General features: G+C 43.7%; 1 protein-coding gene across 1 annotated transcript in view; it reads left to right on the top strand.

The window, feature by feature from the left end:
* Positions 1-20231, top strand: part of DENND1B (DENN/MADD domain containing 1B) — a 270331-nt gene that overhangs the window by 1727 nt on the left and 248373 nt on the right. Inside the window, exons 4-5 of the mRNA XM_010831135.1 lie at positions 1139-1172; positions 1787-1851. Coding sequence (XP_010829437.1) covers positions 1139-1172; positions 1787-1851 — 99 coding nt within the window. The remainder of the gene's footprint in view (positions 1-1138; positions 1173-1786; positions 1852-20231) is intronic.

Genomic DNA, 20231 nt, shown 5'->3' on the forward strand with positions numbered 1-20231 from the left:
TTGGGTGCCCCTTGGGTGCCCCTTGGGCTTTTCTTCAGGACCTTGAGCAAGCAAAAAGCCATCTGAACAGTGTGGTGGTGTTCTTTCAGTTATCTTAGGGGCAGGAGTTTTATATTTTCCTCCGGAAACTTACTTTGCAAAAAATTCCTTCTTTCTTCCTTTGACACCCTCTTAAACCAACCCCCACCCCACCTACCCGAGTTCATGAATATCGTGTATATATTTCTTTTAGCGTTAAAAGCCTTTATCATTTCCCAGTGTTACAGAGTATTTTGTATTTACACTTAAGAGAGGTTCTAAAGACTTAGGAAAATAGGAAAATAATTTTCTTCAGTGTTTGATATATTGGGGGAGGGTGCTAGGTATGGGACTTAAAAAAGTGTATCTTTTGACATTAACTGGATTAGGAGGGAGGCTCACCTGAGTTCAGATTATTCTCATTGAAGCAACTTAATAGTGGGACGGCTGAGGAATTTGCAGAGTAATTTATATGGCTTGCCAATTTCTCTGTTTCTAGATTCTTGTAATAAATTTTAAAAAATAGAGCGCTTGCTTAGAAGCCAACATAGCTGTTAGTTTCTTGAGGGAAATGCATGATTAAAAACAGCCAGTGCACAGACAACCAAGGACTCCAGTGGCAGAAATAACAAATACATTAACACTTTGGTCACATGGAGTTTGTGGTGTCAGATGTTGCTTGATCTTTTATCTTCTGGCAGAAAGAGATTAAAACAGAACTGTGTTAAAAAGAACACAGTGTTTCTAAACAAGATGTCTCAGTAGATTTCCGTTCACTTCTTGAAATTAACAAAGTATACCTTGAATGTGTGAGCATTTAGTGAATGTTGGTAACTTCTGAATGAAGCAAAACCTTACTGTTCTTAGTGATCAACTCCAATATTGAAATAGGAGTCCAGTTTTCCCAGATAGTTGACGTTATCTTTTTGGGTTGGCCTCGGAGGCTATGTATAGTTTGGCACTTAAAGCGTGCTTCCCTACTGTAATTCTGTCTCAAGACAGTATACGCAAAGTTCCACTTTTAAGGACCATTATGAGTGTTTCATGGTGCTCTAGAACGTGGCAGCTGGAACCAGTCATTCCGTTGTGTCTATATTGCAAGTCCTTTGATAAAAGCCAGAGAACCTGCCATTAAACTCTGCTGGTGGGGAAAGGTAGCGCCTGTTAGGAACGTTCTGGCTTTTCAATTTTGGTTTGATAAGATAAAGGCAATGCTTTCTATTTATATAGCACTTAATACTTTATAAAGTACTTCCACATGTATTATGTGATTTGTAATCCTCACAGTTGTTCTGTGACCCTAGCAAGGTACTTTCTAGGTGAGAAAGCAGACTGAGAAGTTAAATGTTTTCCTGAAGTCTCTGAACTGTTAGCCTCAGTGCGCTTAAGTTGCTGAACCAGGAAAACACTTTATTTCTTCTCCTTTGTGATCATGTAGTTTATTTTTGTTCAGTCGCTAAGTTGCATCCCACTCATTTGTGACCCCATGGACTGTAGCCCGCCAGGCTCCTCTGTCCATGGGATTTCCCAGGCAGGAATACTGGAGTAGGTTGCTATTTCCTTATCTGGCGGATCTTCCCGACCCAAGGATTGAACCTGGGTCTCACCTGAATTGGCAGGTGGCTTCTTGACCACAAAGCCACCTGGGAAGCCTGGTCATATTGTTACATGGAATCTATTGAGACAAGAACAAGATTAACTATTAGAATTAAGAGAATATAAACTTTGTCATAGGAAAGAAATACTAACAAAGTTCTTTTTCTTTCAGGGAAAATCCAGAAAGGACCTTTGACTTGGTATTGAAAGTGAAATGTCATGCCTCTGAAAATGAAGGTACGTGTGTTTTGCTAGTTCAGAAGAAACGCTTAGGGTGTAGACAGGTGGAATGCAGTGGTATCAGGACAGGACTTGTATTAAATATACCTTCTGTGTCTGGTGTCTCAAGTTCCAGTCGGAAAATAGAGGCTGAGTTTTAGCTCTAAGGTGGTAGGAATCAGGAATGCTATCTGTGTAGCTTAAATTTCAGGAGTGTGTCAGTGCCGTGTAACTCACAACTTTGTTGATGACGTTATTGTTACTTACGGGGATATTCTTCCATTCCTTCTTGAAAATTCAGCTCCTGTTTAAAACGCTGGTGAAAATTTTCTCACTGGTACAAGCGGGAGCCATACCAGTTCCCATCTCAAGTTCCCCAGACGTGGAATGTGGACTGGGCAGCCCTCTCTGCGGCCTTTACCCCGGGAGCCAGGGGCTTTCAGAGGGCGGTAAACGGCCCTGTGGCGTTACCTGGAAGGGGTTTCAGCTGTCAGTTGCTACATCATAATTTCCCGAGATGATGAGGACACCTCAGGATCATGCCTGTTGTTGGTTTCCTCCCTACTTTTGTGGGGGGGGTGTGTGTGTGCTGGGTGGTGGGGGAGGGCTGGTGGATGAGAGGAGGCGCTGTCTCTTCTTGCTCGTCTTCTCTGCCTTCTGTCCCTGTGTTGTATCTTTCATGGATCTCTCCCGTGGATGACTTCACCACCCGTGTACTTAGACCCCAGATAGCATGATGATTCAGTGTGAGACTTTTGTCCAGACTGGTTGTCCACCCTTGAGGCTGGCTGGGAAGTCTCTCCACACTCGCAGCTCCCCAAATTGGCCGGCAATTACATGCTCCTAAGCAATCTGGAGTCGCGCACCTTAAAATAGACATGCCCAGCCCAGCTGCGGTGAGGTGGGCAGGGCTAATTTTAGGTAGGAAGGCAGGCCTGTTCCTGGCTCCAGTGGCCCTGCCTGCCCCACTCAGGCCTGCTTGAGCCACAGCTGTGGTCAGGTTTGTCCCCCAGGCAAGGAGAGATCCTAGGTTGTACGTGAGCTTTCTCCGGTTGAAGAGGTTATCTTTTGTTTTCCTGTGTGTATTAGTCTGCTTACGGTCTTTCCAGGTCCAAATACGTTCTCTTTGAAGAGTCCAATGGATATGTTTTTGTTTTTTTTTTTCAGCTCCAATTTAAATGTATTCTGTAGTGTATTTATGATAGGAATAAGTCTTCACAATATCTACCATAACATCAGCTAAGGTGTGTGAAATAATGCTGACCTGCCGTGTTTGTAGAACAGGCTAAATTCCTTTGGGCAGCGTGGGTTTCTCTGCCATTTTGAATGCATGCTGATTCCTGACGAAAGGATGGGCCTGCCTCGTGGAACACCAGCTCCATGCCTGTGTTGGGGGGGTCCCGAGTGGTCTACTCCTTACCTCCTCTCTCTGCCTTTATCTGTTTTTTTAGGAGCTAGCCTTTTCAGTAGGCATCTTCTACTTCTGCCCTTCTTTTATTACCTTCTTGCTCTTTTGGTTTCGTTGTTTAAATCACTGCTCATCGGAAACATCTTTGTATTTTAACTGTTTATGTAGCACGATGAAGTTGAAAATATTATAAGTGGTTAAAATAAACATGTTTGGCTTCTCTGTAGGTTGCAGTTAATCTGTCCTACCCACGTATTCCATTAAAATAGCTCACTGGCAGCAAAGTCTAAAGATTTTTTTTAAAAAGCTAAACTTAATTATGTAAAAAGCATTAGCATCAGTTCTTTTTTGATTGTGACTTAAACACTGTGAACTTGACTAATATTTTAGGGTCTAAGAGTTACCCTTTTTGTGCTCTAAAAAGTAACACTACCAAATAACAAAAGTTTTATGTCAGATTGAGAGTTTGATGTTTATAAATGTTTTAAAAATAGTTTTCTGTCTTATTGATAATTATTGAAGGGCAGAGTGTCCAGAAATTACTCCAGAAAGTTATTCAGATATTTTTATTTAACTGTCAGTGAGAGCTATGTATTTAATGAGTCTCATATGGGCATCAGTTTATTTAAAACAGAACACTTTTTTGCTAACATTTACATGAACATGGACGACATTCTTATGTTCTAATGGACATGTAAAACAAAATGTGTAAATTATGATGTTTTAGGGTACAACATGAAACCAATTTAAATAATAAGGAAACTTAATATTTCATAAAAGGAAGTTTAGAAGTAGGTCACCAGAGACCTCGGCTCTTTCTGCCTCTGGGCTCGCCACCCACAGGAGTGCAGCCACTGGGAGACTTAGGTTCCTTGTGGTGGTAGCGTGGCTCTCAGACAGGCAGGAACCCTGCTTCTTGTTTATAACTCTGGGGATGGCAGACACTGCCTTGTCATGGTCCTAATGGGGGTAGTTTCTTTCCCCACATCCCCAGAACGTTGGGTCCCAGTGGCCCAAGTGGGCTTGGGGCTGACCGATCCTAAAGTAGCCATCGGTGCGGGTAGGGGTGGAATGACAAGATCATATGAATGACACACTAAACAACTAGCAGGGAAGAGGAGGATGGAGATCAATTAAAGTGCTCTTTGCTTTTCTTAAAACATTGGTTTATTTTTTGAATGAGTTGTTGTTTCTCAGTATATTGGTGTATTTTTTGATGACTATCTATTTGATCCAGTAGGAAGTACGATGGTTAGGGTAAACTTGGTTTATGCTAAGATTGATAATTAAGGTATTTGGCATGTTTCGTATTTACTTTTTAATAGAGAAGTTTTAACTTCCTTTATTTGTCCTGAATGATTTAGATCATAAATGTCTTCAGAGGCAGATCCTCGGTAACTAGGATGTAGGTAGAGATTTGAAGTGGCATCGTAGGGGACTTCCCTAGCAGTTCCTGTGGGTAAGACTCTGAGCTGATAGTGCAGGGGACACGGGTTTGATTCCTGGTTGGGGGGCTGAGATTCCCACATGTCTTGGGGCAGGACCAAGACAAATAAATACGTACTTTTTTGTTGTTGTTTTGTTGCTAAGTCACGTCCCACTCTTTGCGACCCTGTGAACTGTAGCCCACCAGGTCCCTCTGTCCATAGGATTTCTCAGGCAAGAGTACTGGAGCGGGCTGCCATTTCCTTCTCCAGGGGATCTTCCCAACCCAGGGATCAAACCATTGTCTCCTGCATTGGCAGGTGGAATCTTTGCTGCTGAGCCACCAGGGAAGCCCAGATAAATAAATAGTCTCAAAAAAAAAAAAAAAAGAAGAAATGGCATTGTTGAGATGTAGCTGATAACGGCTGGCCCTGGTGAGGGACAGTCTTCCTCTCACCTGTTTGGACTTGTTTCAAGGGCATTGCATGAGTTTTTGGAAAGCACCCGTCACATGTGACGGGGCGTTCAGTACTGCTGTGAGCAGGTCGGTGTGTCCCTGGTGCGTTCTCTTGTGTTGGAGGGTGGGTGCCGGGGGCGTCCGGCCAGTGGCCGGGGTATCTCCGCGTGGCTGCTTTCTGGGCAGGGCAGCGCCTCTGGTAGCTTCTGCCCCACCCCCAAAGAGCCAGGTGCTGGCATCTAGCTCTCGGTGCTCTTCCCATTAGACCTCCAAGCTGGCCGCCGTCATCATACCTGGTCCACCGTCTTTTTCTCGCTTCCAGCCGTCAGGGAGGCTCAGCCAGCAGGAACGGGCTGCCTGCAGTTCTCACTGCGGAACTTACTGGAGGCGTGTCACCTCTGCTTTCCCCAGGAAGATTCAGGGAACTGAAGAGCGGCTCTTGCCGGAGGAGGGTGCGAGACGCCTCCTCCCGGGGGTTCCCTTTGGGCAGCGGCCCCACGCCCCTGCTTTCTGTTCTGTGCTCTTGCCCCCGCACCTACAGGGGCAGGAGCCGTAGCCCCTACTTGTGTGGTGCCTGAGTCACCGACAGCCAGTCCTGCATACTTGATAAAAAACCCCGCAGGCAAAGATGAAGTAACTTGCCCAGAGCAGCCTGGCTCCAGAGTCTCTATTTCAGTCTATTGGTTTTTAGTAGATTTGATAACATGTAGATATTTTAAGAATCCGCCTGCAATGTGGGAGACCTGGGTTCGATCCCTGGGTTGGGAAGATGCCCTGTGCAAGGGCATGGCAACCCACTCCGGTATTCTTGCTGGAGAATCCCATGGATGGAGGAGCCCTGCGGGCTGCAGTGCATGGGGTTGCAAAAGAGTTGGACACAACCGAGTGACTAACACTTTCTCACTTCTCACTACGTATTTAAATCTAGTGTCCCTGTTGGCTCTCATGTGTAGTAGCTTCGCACAGGGAAGTCAGTTCAGTTTAGTTCAATCGCTCAGTCGTGTCCAGCTCTTTGCAACCCCATGGACTGCAGCACACCAGGCCTCCCTGTCCATCTCCAGCTCCTGGAGCTTGCTCAAACTCATGTCCATTGAGTTGGTGATGCCATCCAACCATCTCATCCTCTGTCGTCCCCTTCTCTTCCCGCCTTCAATCTTTCCCAGCATCAGGGTCTTTTCAAATGGGTCAGTTCTTCACATCAGGTGGCCAAAGGATTGGAGTTTCAGCTTCAGCATTAGTCCTTCCAATGAATATTCAGGACTGATTTCCTTTAAGATGGACTGGTTGGGTCTCCCTGCAGTCCAAGGGACTCTCAAGAGTCTTCTCCAACACCATACTTCAAAAGCATCAATTCTTTGGCACTCAGCTTTCTTTATAGTCCAACTCTCACATCCATACATGACTACCGGGAAAACCATAGCCTTGACTGGACGGACCTTTGTTGGCACAGTAATGTCTCTGCTTTTGAATATGCTATCTAGGCTGGTCATAACTTTCCTTCCAAGGAGTAAGCGTCTTTTAATTTCATGGCTGCCGTCACCATCTGCAGTGATTTTGGAGCCCAGAAAAATAAAGTCTGTTTCCGTTGTTTCCCCGTCTGTTTGCCATGAAGTGATGGGACCAGATGCCATGATCTTAGTTTTCTGAATGTTGAGTTTTAAGCAAGTTTTCCCCTCTCCTCTTTCACTCTCATCAAGAGGCTCTTTAGTTCTGGAGTATAAACTGTGTGGCACAGGTACTTTTTTTAAGCAGGAATACAGTGTCTTCTGGGAAGTTAATGAATGAGGTGTGATTCCACAATGCTTACTGAGCCTTGCCCTTGTGGTATTCACACTGCACCACTCTTAGGATTTCCATGTCCATATTTAGTGAATCTTTGCGCTAACATTTTTATTTATTGGTGGTTTTCTGTGCATCTTTTAGCAGACCTTGTCTTCTTTATGCCATTCTCTTTAGCCAGAGAGAGTAACTTCTCTTAGGAGCAGATCCCACCTTGCCACCAACTTTCCACTTTTATCAGTTTCTCCAGCCCAGTCAGTATCAGATGCTCCGTCCTTTGATCTCCAGCTCATGTGAATAGTCCTAACTGTCTCCTGTTTTTAAAATCACAACCGTAGGCCAAAGAATCCTGACTGTGTCCTGCTGAGCTCCCTTTTGCATTTGATAGGTTTTTGCCTTGAGGGATACTGTTTACACAGATTCGTAACATTTTGCTTCTGCCTGTATCACGTTCTTCAGGTACCTCTAAGATAGTAATGCAGAGACACGCAGACAGGTCTTAGCGTCTGCTTGCCCTGCTCCAAGTGACCTCTTCGAGTACCAGCCGGTGACCCAGCGACTGTATTCTTAAGGAACAGTGTAGTGCAGCCACTGGCGTGTTTAGCATTTACAGAATGCACGACAGAAAGTGGTCTGAGCGCAGTGTCTGACTGTTGGTCAGATTAATGTTGGTCCAGTGAGTTCACAGAGGCTGCGCTTGTGGACGTGACCCTCAGTGTGTGCTGGCTGGTGGGCAGCAGCGAGGACGTTATTAATTTTTAGATTCATGTAGTTATTTTTGGCCGCGCTGGGTCTCTGTTGCTGCGAGTGGGCTTCCTCTCGTTGTGACGCGCGGGGGCTACTCTCTGGCGGCCGCTCGCCGTGGTGGCCTCTCTCTTGTGGAGCACGGGTCTCAGGTGTGCGGACTTTAGGAGTTGTGGTCCCCAGGCTCCAGAGCACAAGCTCAGCGATTGTGGTGCCCGGGCCTAGTTGCCCTGCAGCGTGTGGGATCTTCCTGGACCAGGGATCGAACCCCCGTCTCCTGCATCAGCAGGCAGACTCCTCACCACTGAGCCACCAGGGTAGCCCTGCGGGGACATTACTAACCTGTCACCCTCTGCCTGGGGTGGGGCTGTTTGGGGTTCCTGTACTCAGGCCCCCTCCCCCCCCCCGATTCAGGCCCTACATCCACTCTGCCCCTGCCTCCCATCACAGGATTTACTGGAACATGTGCCGTGTATGTGTGTTTGTGGAGGCCGCCTTGAAGCCCATTGATACCCCTCCACACACGCTGAAAACCCCAGAAAACCCTGGCATTTAGAGAGTAGAACTTTGGTGAATCATACATAAGATGGTCTAGGAGATTTACATGTTGCCTGAAGTGGGGGGAAAACAAAATCTGTGAGTAAAATGCGGTTACGATGCTTTTCTGCTCCAGCTTCGTGTTGGTTAAGGAATTCTTGAGTTTCTCTCACCCCAGGCGCACCAGGATGAATTAGAGCAAATCTTCAGTGAGAGCTCCGACAGCGTACCCCATGTTGGAGCAGAAAGCAGCGCTTATTTTCTCATAGCTGCTAACCAGGGGCAGAGTTTCCTGTGGCTCTTCAGGGGCGCACCTCCGAGACAGACCCTTCGGTTCTACCTGGAACGTAGTTGAGAATGTTTGGCTCTGAGATCACCCCCTCCTCCCCGCAGCTGCCTGGAGGGTAGGAAGCGAGTCATCTTCAGGGCTCAGCGTTTATCGATTCTCACTCTGATAGGGATGCTGCAGAGCTCGTTTTCTGATTGTAACTTGTCTCATTAGGTGCTTTTATTTATTCACATGTTGTTTAATTTTGCAGCTTTAATCAAAAGGATTATTACTCAGCGACTTCTTTTTATACCTTTTACTAATGTAGCTTCACTTCCACAAATTTCACCTGCTTGGTAAAAGTTGTTCCATTCTTAAAGAAGAAAAGATTTTAATAGTAATACCTCAGTACCCTTCTCAATTTTCATTCTTTTTCTTTAAAAGCCATCTTAATACCTTAATAATGGTGCTTCAACAGTTGAACACATGTTCACTGAACAGATCCTTGGGGTCAGACACTGTTTCAGGCTCTGGGTTCTCTGGGCACACTTCACCAGAGAACGTAGAATCAGGGACCTGAAAGTGTCCATAAAGGGCATCACTTTAATGGCTTTTCTGACCCTGGGAGCTCTCCGGGTGTGTGCCTCGTCGTTGTGCTGCCCCGTGAGTGCACGGAGACCCTGGCCAGCTAGCCCGGCACAGCCCTCCCCTGCCCTACGGACCTGGCTCACCATTCCTCAAATCACAGTTGCTTTCAGTAGGTGGTGTTACTTAATGTATTTATCTGATGAAAGTAATTCACAGTGAGGTGTGAACACCTGATAGACAGCCCTCAGGGGAGCATTTTAATTTTAAAGAAAGCCGGGTACACCTGAATTAATTAGAATGATGCAAACTTGCTGTGGTGCAAAGATCTCTGAACTGAGGATCAAGTATACCTCTGTCGGTTGGGTTTTCTCATTTTCCCGGTTTATAGTGATACTCCGTTTGTAGGTTGTGGTTAACAGCTTTAATATGTGTGTAAGTATATTTAGAGTGAATTTCATTAAGACTTCTTTTTTTTTTTTTTTTGGTTTGTAACTTCCCAGTTAATGAAATAAAGTGATGGCATGGTTACAGCACCTAATTTACCAATTTATTTTCTCTGATTAGGCCTCCAGTTAGATGTATTACAGAAATAGAAATAAAACTAATATTTAACAGTGTGTCAGTAGCTGTGGAAAGAGTCTGCTGCTGTTGCTGCTTCTGAGTCGCTTCAGTCGTGTCCAACTCTGTGTGACCCCATAGACGGCAGCCAATGAGGCTCCCCCATCCCTGGGATTCTCCAGGCAAGAACACTGGAGTGGGTTGCCATTTCCTCCTCCAGTGCATGAAAGTGAAAAGTGAAAGTGAAGTCGCTCAGTCTTGTCCGACTCTTAGCGACCCCATGGACTGCGGCCCACCAGGCTCCTCCGTCCGTGGAATTTTCCAGGCAAGAGTGCTGGAGTGGGGTGCCATTGCCTTTTCTGGGAAAGAGTCTACATATTCTCTTTAGTACAGCCACATGAAGTGGGGATTGTTATTTTCATAAAGATGAGGATATGGAATCTCAGAAAGGTTAAGTAACACACAGCTCCCAGATGTGGGACTGCGACTTGAATCTGTTTTTCTGATTCTCGAACCATTAGGCTGTGCTGCCCCTAAAATAATCAGCATTTTCTAATAGCTTTGACCTTTTCTGCAGCAGTTTGAGAAAGCCGCCTGTTGAGAACATCCCCTATGCTAGGCTAGACCAGAGTTGTTGTGATACTACATTAGCATCTTTTAACAGGGATCAGTCAAAAGACGAAAATGGCAAGAAGAGTGTGAATGTCATAGGAGATTCTCAGTCTTCTTTCATTCATTGAGCGCGTGTTTCTGAGCGCCAGTTATGTGCCGAGCACAGAGGCAGAGCAGTTGAGAAGATGGCATTCTCACAGGATGTCAGTTTCAGGTCAGGGACTGTGGTGGTGTCAGGGCTGTGGTCTGCTCTGCAGTGTCCACGCCCAGTGTGGGGAGGGCAGGTCCCTGAGTGCTGTGCAGAGGGGCTGGGGGGCCTGGGGTGTCCTCAGGTGATGGAGGGGAGACAGCCACATGTCTCATCAGCTCTCAGTTGGGTTCCAGGCAGTTATCTCGTTCCAAAGGTAGTTGTACTTCATATTCAGAATCTTGTGACTAATTAAGAGTAAAGAATATATTGCTTTTGGTCTAAATACTTGTGACTAAGGAAGCTGATTAAGAAGCAGTCTCTCAGCTATGGTGTCAACTGCCTAGGCAGGGGCTTGTGGGGTTTAGTTTTGTTTACTCAGAGCCTGAAACAGTGTCTGACCCTAAATATCTGTTCAGTGATTATTTGTTCAACTGTTGAAGCACTATTATTAAGGTACTAAGATGGCTTTTAAAGAAAAAGAATGAAAACTGTGAAAGGTATTGAGAGGTATTACTATCAATATCTTATCTTCTTTAAGAATGTAACAACTTTATCAAGCAGGTGAAATTTGTGGAAGTGAAGCTACATTAGTAAAAGATATAAAAAGAAGTCGCTGAGTAATTATCCTTTTGATATTTGCCTCATGGCAGTTATAGTCCACCTTGAACTTGGTCTTTGTTGCTCTCTGTGAACACTGGATTTTAGGTGTTTAAGGACAAGCCTGTCTTTGGATCTCTTGCAGATTTTTGGAAGTTGCCATCATACAGATGATGTTCAATAGTGGCGTGTTAAGTTATACTCTGTTATCACAGTGAAGTTAGTAAAAGGTTCTGCTGTATTTCCAACATCTGTTTTATATTTCTTAAATCTTAAAAAAATTTAATGTGTAGAGCTTTGAAAGGCTATTTTTTTTTTTTACCTTCACAAGCAATATGTGCTTTATTTAAATTTTTTTTTTTTTGTAGAACTGTTGATAAACCACAAACTCTGTCTTAGTAGGCAGAACTGGTAAAGATCAGGTGGAGCCTTTTCCTCTTTCAGTTCCTTCTTATTTATCATTTGAATCTGAAAATAAAGCATAGAGCTATCAGTTTAGTACATCTGATGGTCTTCTGCAAGCGTGTATGCATCCAGAAATTAGTCATTTCAGAAATAATTTTGTCTTGGTTGGGTAGCAAAGCTGCACCAGCATAAAGATATGTTTAGTGTTCATGATCATTAATGAAAATTAACCAGTCCTTTAAAATGTTGTCCCTTGAGTAGTGGTAAAATTTAGACTTTTTATTAATTTCAATTAAAAATTATTTGAAACAGCATGAATTTGTGCAGAAAACATTGGCTAAAATGAAACACAGTGAGTTCAGAAGTGTGTTAATGTCCTCAAGGTCTGCACATTAAAAATACATGGACGTGGTTCAGGAAGAATTATGAAGTTTTGTTTTTTTTGAGATTCCAGTGTGTCTTGGATATATTTGGAAGAGGAAGTCATGTGATATTTGGGGAATCTTTTTCAAGGTCTTGGTCATTGTTAGTCTTTTATATAAATTAAAATGGTATTTTCTATTTAATATAAACAATGAGTTTATTTTTAGAAAATATTTCTTTTTCCCTTTTTATTGTGTTCTTATTACTAGAGAGGACATGAGAACTAAGTTTTGGTGTTGTTTTGCTGTGCAGTGTGTGATTTTGATGACAAGTATCTGCAGAAAATTTTGTTGAAAATAAGGGACAACACAAGTTCATCAAGGTTATGTGTTGGTTGTGTTTACTGTGTACAGGTTTTGACATGTCACACAGGACATTTTAAGCCAAAAACCACATACGAAAATACTAGTTTCCAAGTTTTCAGTGGTTACTATTGTGTTTTTTCATAACAATGTTTATTTCAAAAGGTGGAAGCATTAAACTGGAATACGAGTTGAAAGCCAGCATTTTAATTTGTAAATATGTATTGATAATTTGATAGCTTGACAGTTGAGGATATAAATGAGTGATCTGTGGTATAATACTTTGTACCTGGCACTGTTCTGCATTGGTCATTGAGGCTGGTGTAGCTATCTAGAATTCTTTATAAGGCCATTATAAAATCCACTTCCTTAGAGTGTACTCAGTTTGGGGATTCATAGAATCTCTTGGTAAGTTTTTGATTTATTTCCCTCAGGTATGATTGAAATTGACGTAATCATTTTGTGTTTGGTAAGCATGGGAAGAAGATGGAGATGCCCTTCATGTTAACTTTTCTGCCTTAAACCTTGTATCATAACACCACTACTTGACTTGTGGTTTCTTCAAATGGTGGCCAGAGTATTGGCAATGAGGTCACTGAACACCAGAAATGCCTTCTGAGTCATCACAGCAAGACCAAGTTACATTTACCATGGTTTAGAGCTTACATCTTCATGGTATTGTAATTCTTTGAAATGTATGGTTTGTATTGTACTTAATATGTTTGACAGATTTAACCTACACAACTTGTTGTTCAGTCACTGTCACGTCTGACTTTTTACAACCCCATGGACTGCAGCACACCAGGCTTTTCTGTCTTCCACCATCTGCCAGCGTTTGCTCAAACTCATGTCCATTGAGTCGGTGATGCCATCCAACCATCTCATCCTCTGTCACCCCCTTCTCCTCCTGCCCTCAATCTTTGCCAGCATCCGGGTCTTTTCCAGGGAGTCAGCTCTGAAATACGTATGATTTGTACTTACTTTAGAATATAATTTGAAGTACAACTAGAATTTGCCTTTTTTAAGGTATGGCTGAATTTAATTTGGTCAAAACACAAGAATTATTCATTTACTGTTGTTACGGGACCTAGCGATTCTTATTCTGAGTTGCAGCCCTTAATTTAAAAGCTGGGGCTGGGGAGAGTGAACGGCGGGTACTCTTGCTCAGTCTCTGCGTTGGAGGAGGTGATGAGTAAGGTGGAGCTCCGTGGTCTTGGAGCGCTGTCTTCCTCCCACGCAGATGTCCACGGCCCAGAGGGCAGGGGTGTTGAAGCTTCTGCAGCCAGAGGACGGGCCAGAGGCCCTGTTCATGCTTCTGGGTCTTTAGTAACTGGGGCCAGTGAGGCCTGCGGGTTGCCTCTACCGCCTGCTGCCATCTGCACGGAGGTGTTAAATCCTGGAATTTGTATTTACCTCTTTCACTTTTGCTTTTTGCTGTACTAGGTGTTTATTCTTTCATTTATGAGACATTTAATATTTTTATATTCTTTGGACTGTGTTAATTCTTCAGTTTGTAATTTTACTTTTAATCGTACTTTGCTTTTTTATTATTTTGTGTTGATTTATTTGGTTTTTAAAAAGTTTTTATTCCTTTTATTGTTTAAAAAAATCATTTCATGAAATACTTTTTGTTTGAAAAAAGTTTTGATCTTTTTGGGCACCACCCCAAAGGGCAGGGTGCCCTTTGGGCATCTGTTTCTTTTTCTAGTGGAGAGATGAGGGAAGCTCTTAGAGGAGTGAATATTGTTATTGTATTTCTTTAACCAGATTACTTCTTTCTTTCTTTGATTGGAAAATAAAAATAGCATAATATAGGGTAGGGTTTTTTTTTTCCTCCCGGTTTTGCTGGGATATGATGGAGACACAGCACTGTACGGGTTTGGGCTGTGCAGCATAGTGATACGACTACGTACGTCGTGAAGTGACTGCCCCAGGTTTAGTGAACAGCTGTCAGCTCCTATACATGAAAATTAAAGAAGGAAAAAAGACGTTTTTCCCTTGTGATGAAAACTCTCAGGATTTACTCTCAGCAGCTTTATAACATGCAGCTGTGTGAGTGGACTTGATCGCGTCGTACGTTACGTCCCCAGCACTGACTGAGTTTTTAACTGGGGTTTTATACCTTTTGACCGTCTTTATCCCATTCTCTCTTCCCCCACTCCCTCTGGTAACCACAGTCTGATCTCTCTCTCTCTTTTTTTAAAAAATGAGTTTGTTTATTTTTGAAGTGTAATTGACCTCTAACACTATGTTAGTTTCTGTTACACAGAGTAGTGATTTGTTATTTCTGTATATTTCAGAATCATCACCAGGATGAATCAGTTATAATGTCACCTATAAAGGTGTTACCTGGTTATTGACTATGTTCCCCACGTACCTGTGGGTACCCATGGGTACATTTCATACCCACGACACACTTGTACTGTAGCTGGAAGTTCGTGCCTCCTTAATCTCCCTCCCTTAACCACCTGGGTCTTACCACTCACCTCCCCCACTACACGTGTTCTCTGTAACTCAGGTTGTCGTGTTCATTTGTGTTTTAGATCCCACCTGTAGGTGAAATCGTACAGTACTTGTCTCTCTGAGTGTTTTCACTTAGCAGTAATACTCTCTAGCTCCATGCGTGTTGTCACAGATGACGAGATAGTATTCTTTTTTGTGGCTGAGTGGCCCAGGTTGGGGGGGGTGTGTGTGTGTGTCTGTCTGTGAACACTTTCATCTGTTGATGGGCACTTGGGTTGCTTCTGTATCTTGGCTATTGTAAATAATGCTGCAGTGAACACAGAGGCGCGTGTAACTTTTCTAATTAGTGTCTTTGTTTTCTTCCTACGGTAGCTCGAGCTTTAATTTTTCGAGGCACCTCCATACTGTTTCCCAGACTGGCTGCGCCAGTTTACATTTCCACCAATGGTGCATGAGGGGCGGGTGGTGAATATCATGAAAGGTGATTTCAGAAACTCTCAGCATACACACTCTAAATAAAACTGACGCTTACTCTTTGATTGAATGTGAGTAGCCAGTTGAATCTCTGTCTCAAGGTAAGTAGGGGTAAATGGGTTTGATGACATGATTTTCTAAAAACCTAAAGTCTGGAATCCTTCTATGGATAGAACAGAATAAAACCTCACAGACTCTGTGATGGAGTGGAGAGACACGGGACAAGGGTGGAACATGCTTTTGGTCCTGGCTTGGCTGTTGATTACCTTCATAACTTGGTAGAGTTGTTTAGCGTCGGTTGATTTCACTCTTCATAGTTATAAGACGTTTGCACTTTGTATCTCAAGAACTGTTACGAGCGTCCGATAGAAAACGGCATGAAAGTACTTTGTGAACTTTGGCTATAAGTCACTCTTGGTTCTGTATCGTGTTCGTGAAGTCTTTGAAAAAAGGTGTGATCACTTCAGCAGAAATCAGACGTCAGTGATGAACTTCCCTCCTATTTTGATGCGTGTGATCTGCGTGGAAGAAAGGAATGTGAGAGGAAGGTGGTAGGGAAGCCTCCTGGGCCCCCACTGCGCGAGGGTCAGGTGCCCGGAGGATGGAAGGTGCTAGAGTGTTTTGGGCCGCCGAGTTAGTTTCACTCTGAAGATGGTGTTCGGTGGAGAATACAGATTCAGCACTGAGTCTGGCGGTCCTGTGAAGGCTTGGTGGCACCCACAGACACTGAGCAGGCCTTGCAAGTCACAATGCGACTGTTCTTTACACACCTTTCTTCCAGGTTTGTTTTTTTTTTTTAGCATTCACTAATTTAAACAGGAAAGTAAGGATTCTATATATGTGTAAAAATTTTGAACTTCTGAGAGTTAATATTGACAGACTAGAAGCTGATTAGAATGGGACTAAACTAAGGGCCCATGTCTCTGAATTTCTGATGATGAGGTGAGATTCAGTTCAGTTCAGTTGCTCAGTCGTGTCTGACTCTTTGCAACCCCATGAATCACAGCACGCCAGGCCACCCTGTCCATCACCAACTCCCGGAGTTTACCCAAACTCATGTCCATCGAGTCGGTGATGCCATCCAGCCATCTCATCCTCTGTTGTCCCCTTCTCCTCCTGCCCCCAATCCCTCCCAGCATCAGGGTCTTTTCCAGTGAATCAGCTCTTCGCATCAGGTGGCCAAAGTATTGGAGTTTCAGCTTCAACATCAGTCCTTCCAATGAATACCCAGGACTGATCTCCTTTAGGATGGACTGGTTGGATCTCCTTGCAGTCCAAGGGACTCTCAAGAGTCTTCTCCAGCACCACAGTTGAAAAGCATCAGTTCTTCGGCGCTCAGCTTTCTTCACAGTCCAACTCTCACATCCATACATGACAGGGTAATACTATGTGACTGTGTGGGTCTTAGTGGACATGCCATCAGTAGGGGCATGGTGCAGTTGGTTATGAGTTCTGAGTACACTGATAATAAGCACTGCAGTGTGCGAGTGGCTGAGGTTTATAGTGAATCCAAGGCCACCCCAGTAATGCCGTCACTCTTACTCATTTGCGTGCCTCTTTAACTTTCTGGAGTGAGTGCTGAAGGAATCTGGAGTGAGTGCTGAAGGAGTGCACAGTACCACGTGTAAAGTAGGTAGCCAGTGCAGAGCTGCTGTACAGCACAGGGAGCTCAGCTCGGTGCTCGGTGATGACCTAGAGGGTGCAATGGGGGAGTGGGCAGGAAGGAGGCTCAGGAGGGAGGGGATACGTGTGTACACCTAGCTGATTCCCTTCACTGTGCAGCAGAAACTCAGCGTTGTAAAGCAGTTACACTCCAGTAAAAAAGGCGAGTTGTGCATGTGATTGAGAACCACTGTGTCAGGATTTAAGTCCTGCAGTTAACTTTGAAGCAGAATTCTGTTAAATCATTGATATCAATCTCTTTTTAAAGGTGTTTCATAAAGTTTATGAGTTTATATTTTCTGAGCAAATTTTATTTAAGAGCATTCTGTATGTTCCTGAGTTCTCAGTAGCAGTGTTCTCAGCCTTGTTCGTGTCATGACACAGAGATGACAGTATTTATATGGATGTCTGGGCAAACAGATTTTCATTGGTGAGTGGTCAGTGGGGCTCCCAGGGTTGAGGGATCATTTTATTTTCAGTCTTCTTAACCATGAGAAGTACACAGAGGAGGGGTGTTATCTCTGTGGTTTCTTTGGTGAGAAGAGAATCTGCTGTTTTAATTCACTGTTTTCATTCACTGCTGTTTTATGCTAGCTAGGTTGGCAGGACTCTGAAGTTAGATTGGATTTAGAAGAACTTGGAGTTCTAGCTTTTTGGTATTACTGGTAAACCCTCTGAGCCTGTTTCTTTGTCTTTAAAATGACAGCAGTAACCACCTTTCTCTTTCTACCATAAAGCTGTGATGGCCAAGAGAGAGAATCAAATATGTCAATATGTTTTTAAACAATGGTTATTTTTGTTGTAGTTTAAGCAAAATGTATGTACCTTTCTTAATTCATAAGAAATAATAATTAGATGCTTTTGTTTGATATGTATATAGTATGTGTATATATTACATATTTAATGTATAATGGCATAGTGTCCATCAGTGAAACCTTTTGACTCCAGAGCTGAGAGTGATTTCACAATGACTATGATAATATGAGGATTAATGAGGGATGAGTGTATTTCTTTGCATTTCAGGCTACAGCCTAGAATACACTTCTGATAGTAATTCTAATTATGGCTTTTGGTAAATATTATAAACAACTTTCATATTCATCTATTTTTAATGAATTTTTAAAAAGGTATAATGAATAAAATTCAGAATTAGTTGGATGGCATCACCGACTCAATGGACATGAGTTTGAACAAACTCCAGGATATAGTGAAGGACAGGGAAGCCTGGCATGCTGCAGGCCATGGGGTCCCAAAGAGTCAGACACGACTTAGTGATTTAACAACACCAACTGATAGTCTGTATATTCATACTATTTTTCTCCTAAGTAATAAAGCTAAGCTAAATGTCTAACGGCTTTATTCTGGTGGCCGGAAAAGCACCCGGGAATAACCAGCCTCTGGCCTTGCAGACTAAGATCACAAAGTAGTGGGTGGACTCGTTATTCTGTCCGTCACAGTTGACTAGTCAAAATATTCTCCCCATCTTGTTGGACTCTGTATTCAGGATCTGCTTGGCCTTTCGATTGAGGAGCTAGTCAGATACTGTTGCAGAAGTGAGGCTTCTCTTTTATCTCCCATCGCCACCGGAGCTGAGGGAGCCTCCTGCTTGCTGGCCCAGGCTGCCATCTGAGCCTGTGACTGGTGGGTGGGGCATCTTGTCCAGCCAAGCAGCTGGCAGTCTCCATTGTTAACTGCAGTCTTTCTCAAACTGGGGCCTGTAGGTTCTCATGTTTAGGAGACCCTGATCTCCACAATAAGCTCTCAGCTTTAAGCCTCATGTTCTGGATCCTCTGTGACCTGGGCTCAGATGACCGTTTTAGGCTTAACTTTCCAGCCCACATGGCTTACCATGCAGACACATTTTAGGTGGCACTCAGACGCTTCCTGTCTGTGGAGTGCTGTTCCCTTCCGTGTCTGTATACCATTTCTCCAGAGTGCTGTCTCCTTCTACTTCTGTGTACAGACTCCTCAGTGTCCTCAGGGGACTGCTTCCAGGACCCACGGCGGATACCAGAATTTAGGGATGCTCAGGTCCATGGCTGACCCTCTGTATCCCTGGATTCCGCATCCGCAAATATGGAGGACCAGTTGTACATGTATTGAAAAAGATGCAGGTGTAAGTGACTGCACGCATGGACCAGTGCAGTTCACTCCTGAGTTGTTCCGGGTCAGTGAAGTCTACTTGTATCTATCCTTAAAGCTCAGCTCGCGATGACAGTGTCAGTCACCCCTAAATGCACGTTAGTGTATCAAACCTGTCATCAAGTTACACGTTTGTTTTAATGGCAATCATTTAAAAAGGTTTTTAAGTAACAGTCTTTTATAGCGGAAAAAAACACAAATGATAAAAATTTTTATTATATAAAAGGGAATACAGAAAAGAGTCTCTCCCTACCTCAGATCCAGAGTGCCTTAGCACCCCTTCCTAGAGAAGTAGGTGGCCGTTTCTCTTCCATCTGTTCAGAGAATTTGAGTGCATTTGCCAGCAAATGTATGTAAGTGTTTCCTTGCACACATACTGGTGCATTCCATGCAGGTTGTTATCTCTATTTTATTTAGTTTGCAGATTCTTCTACTTCGGCACACAGGGCTCTGGCTAACTGCTGTGCAGAGCAGTCCCCCTGTGACCGTATTGAGAGCTGGTTCCACTGGACAGTTTCTCCCGAAGATTTTCTGTGAATAACTAGGATAGCTTTACCATCTCTAAGTTAATGTTGTTGTAAGTGATGCATTCAAATTATTGAAGGCTTTTATTTTCACTTTTTCCTTGCATTTGTTATTAATGCTGTCAATTCTATAAAGTGGAATTATTTAAGCTTGCTTTAATGAATAAAGGCTTTCCTGGTGGCTCAGATGGTAAAGAATCTGTCTGCAATGCAGGAGACGTGGATTCAGTCCCTGGGTCAGGAAGATCCCCTGAGGAAGGGTATGCCAACCCACTCCAGTATTCTTGCCTGGAGAATTCCATGGACAGAGGAGGCTGGTGGGCTGTAGTACATGGGGTCACAAAGAGTCGGCACGACTGACCGATTAACTCTTTCATTTAATGAATGAAAAAATTTTCCTTGCCTCTTTATGTAGTTTCTTTTCACCATGATATATATAAAGGCCTTTCCCCCTAACAACAAAGGTCCGTCTAGTCAAGGCTATGGTTTTTCCAGTGGTCATGTATGGATGTGAGAGTTGGACTATAAAGAAAGCTGAGCACCGAAGAATTTATACTTTTGAACTGTGATGTTGGAGATTTTCGAGAGTCCCTTGGACTGCAAGGAGATCCAACCAGTCCATCCTAAAGGAGATCAGTCCTGGGTGTTCATTGGAAGGACTGATGTTGAAGCTGAAACTCTAATACTTTGGCCACCTGATGCGAAGAGCTGACTCATTTGAAAAGACCCTGACGATGGGAGGGATTGGGGGCAGGAGGAGAAGGGAACGAAAGAGGATGAGATGGTTGGATGGCATCACTGACTCAATGAACATGGGTTTGGGTGGACTCCGGGAGTTGG

Source organism: Bison bison, unplaced genomic scaffold (genome assembly GCF_000754665.1).
Source record: "Bison bison bison isolate TAMUID 2011002044 unplaced genomic scaffold, Bison_UMD1.0 scf7180017864524, whole genome shotgun sequence".
Lineage (NCBI taxonomy): Eukaryota > Metazoa > Chordata > Mammalia > Artiodactyla > Bovidae > Bison > Bison bison.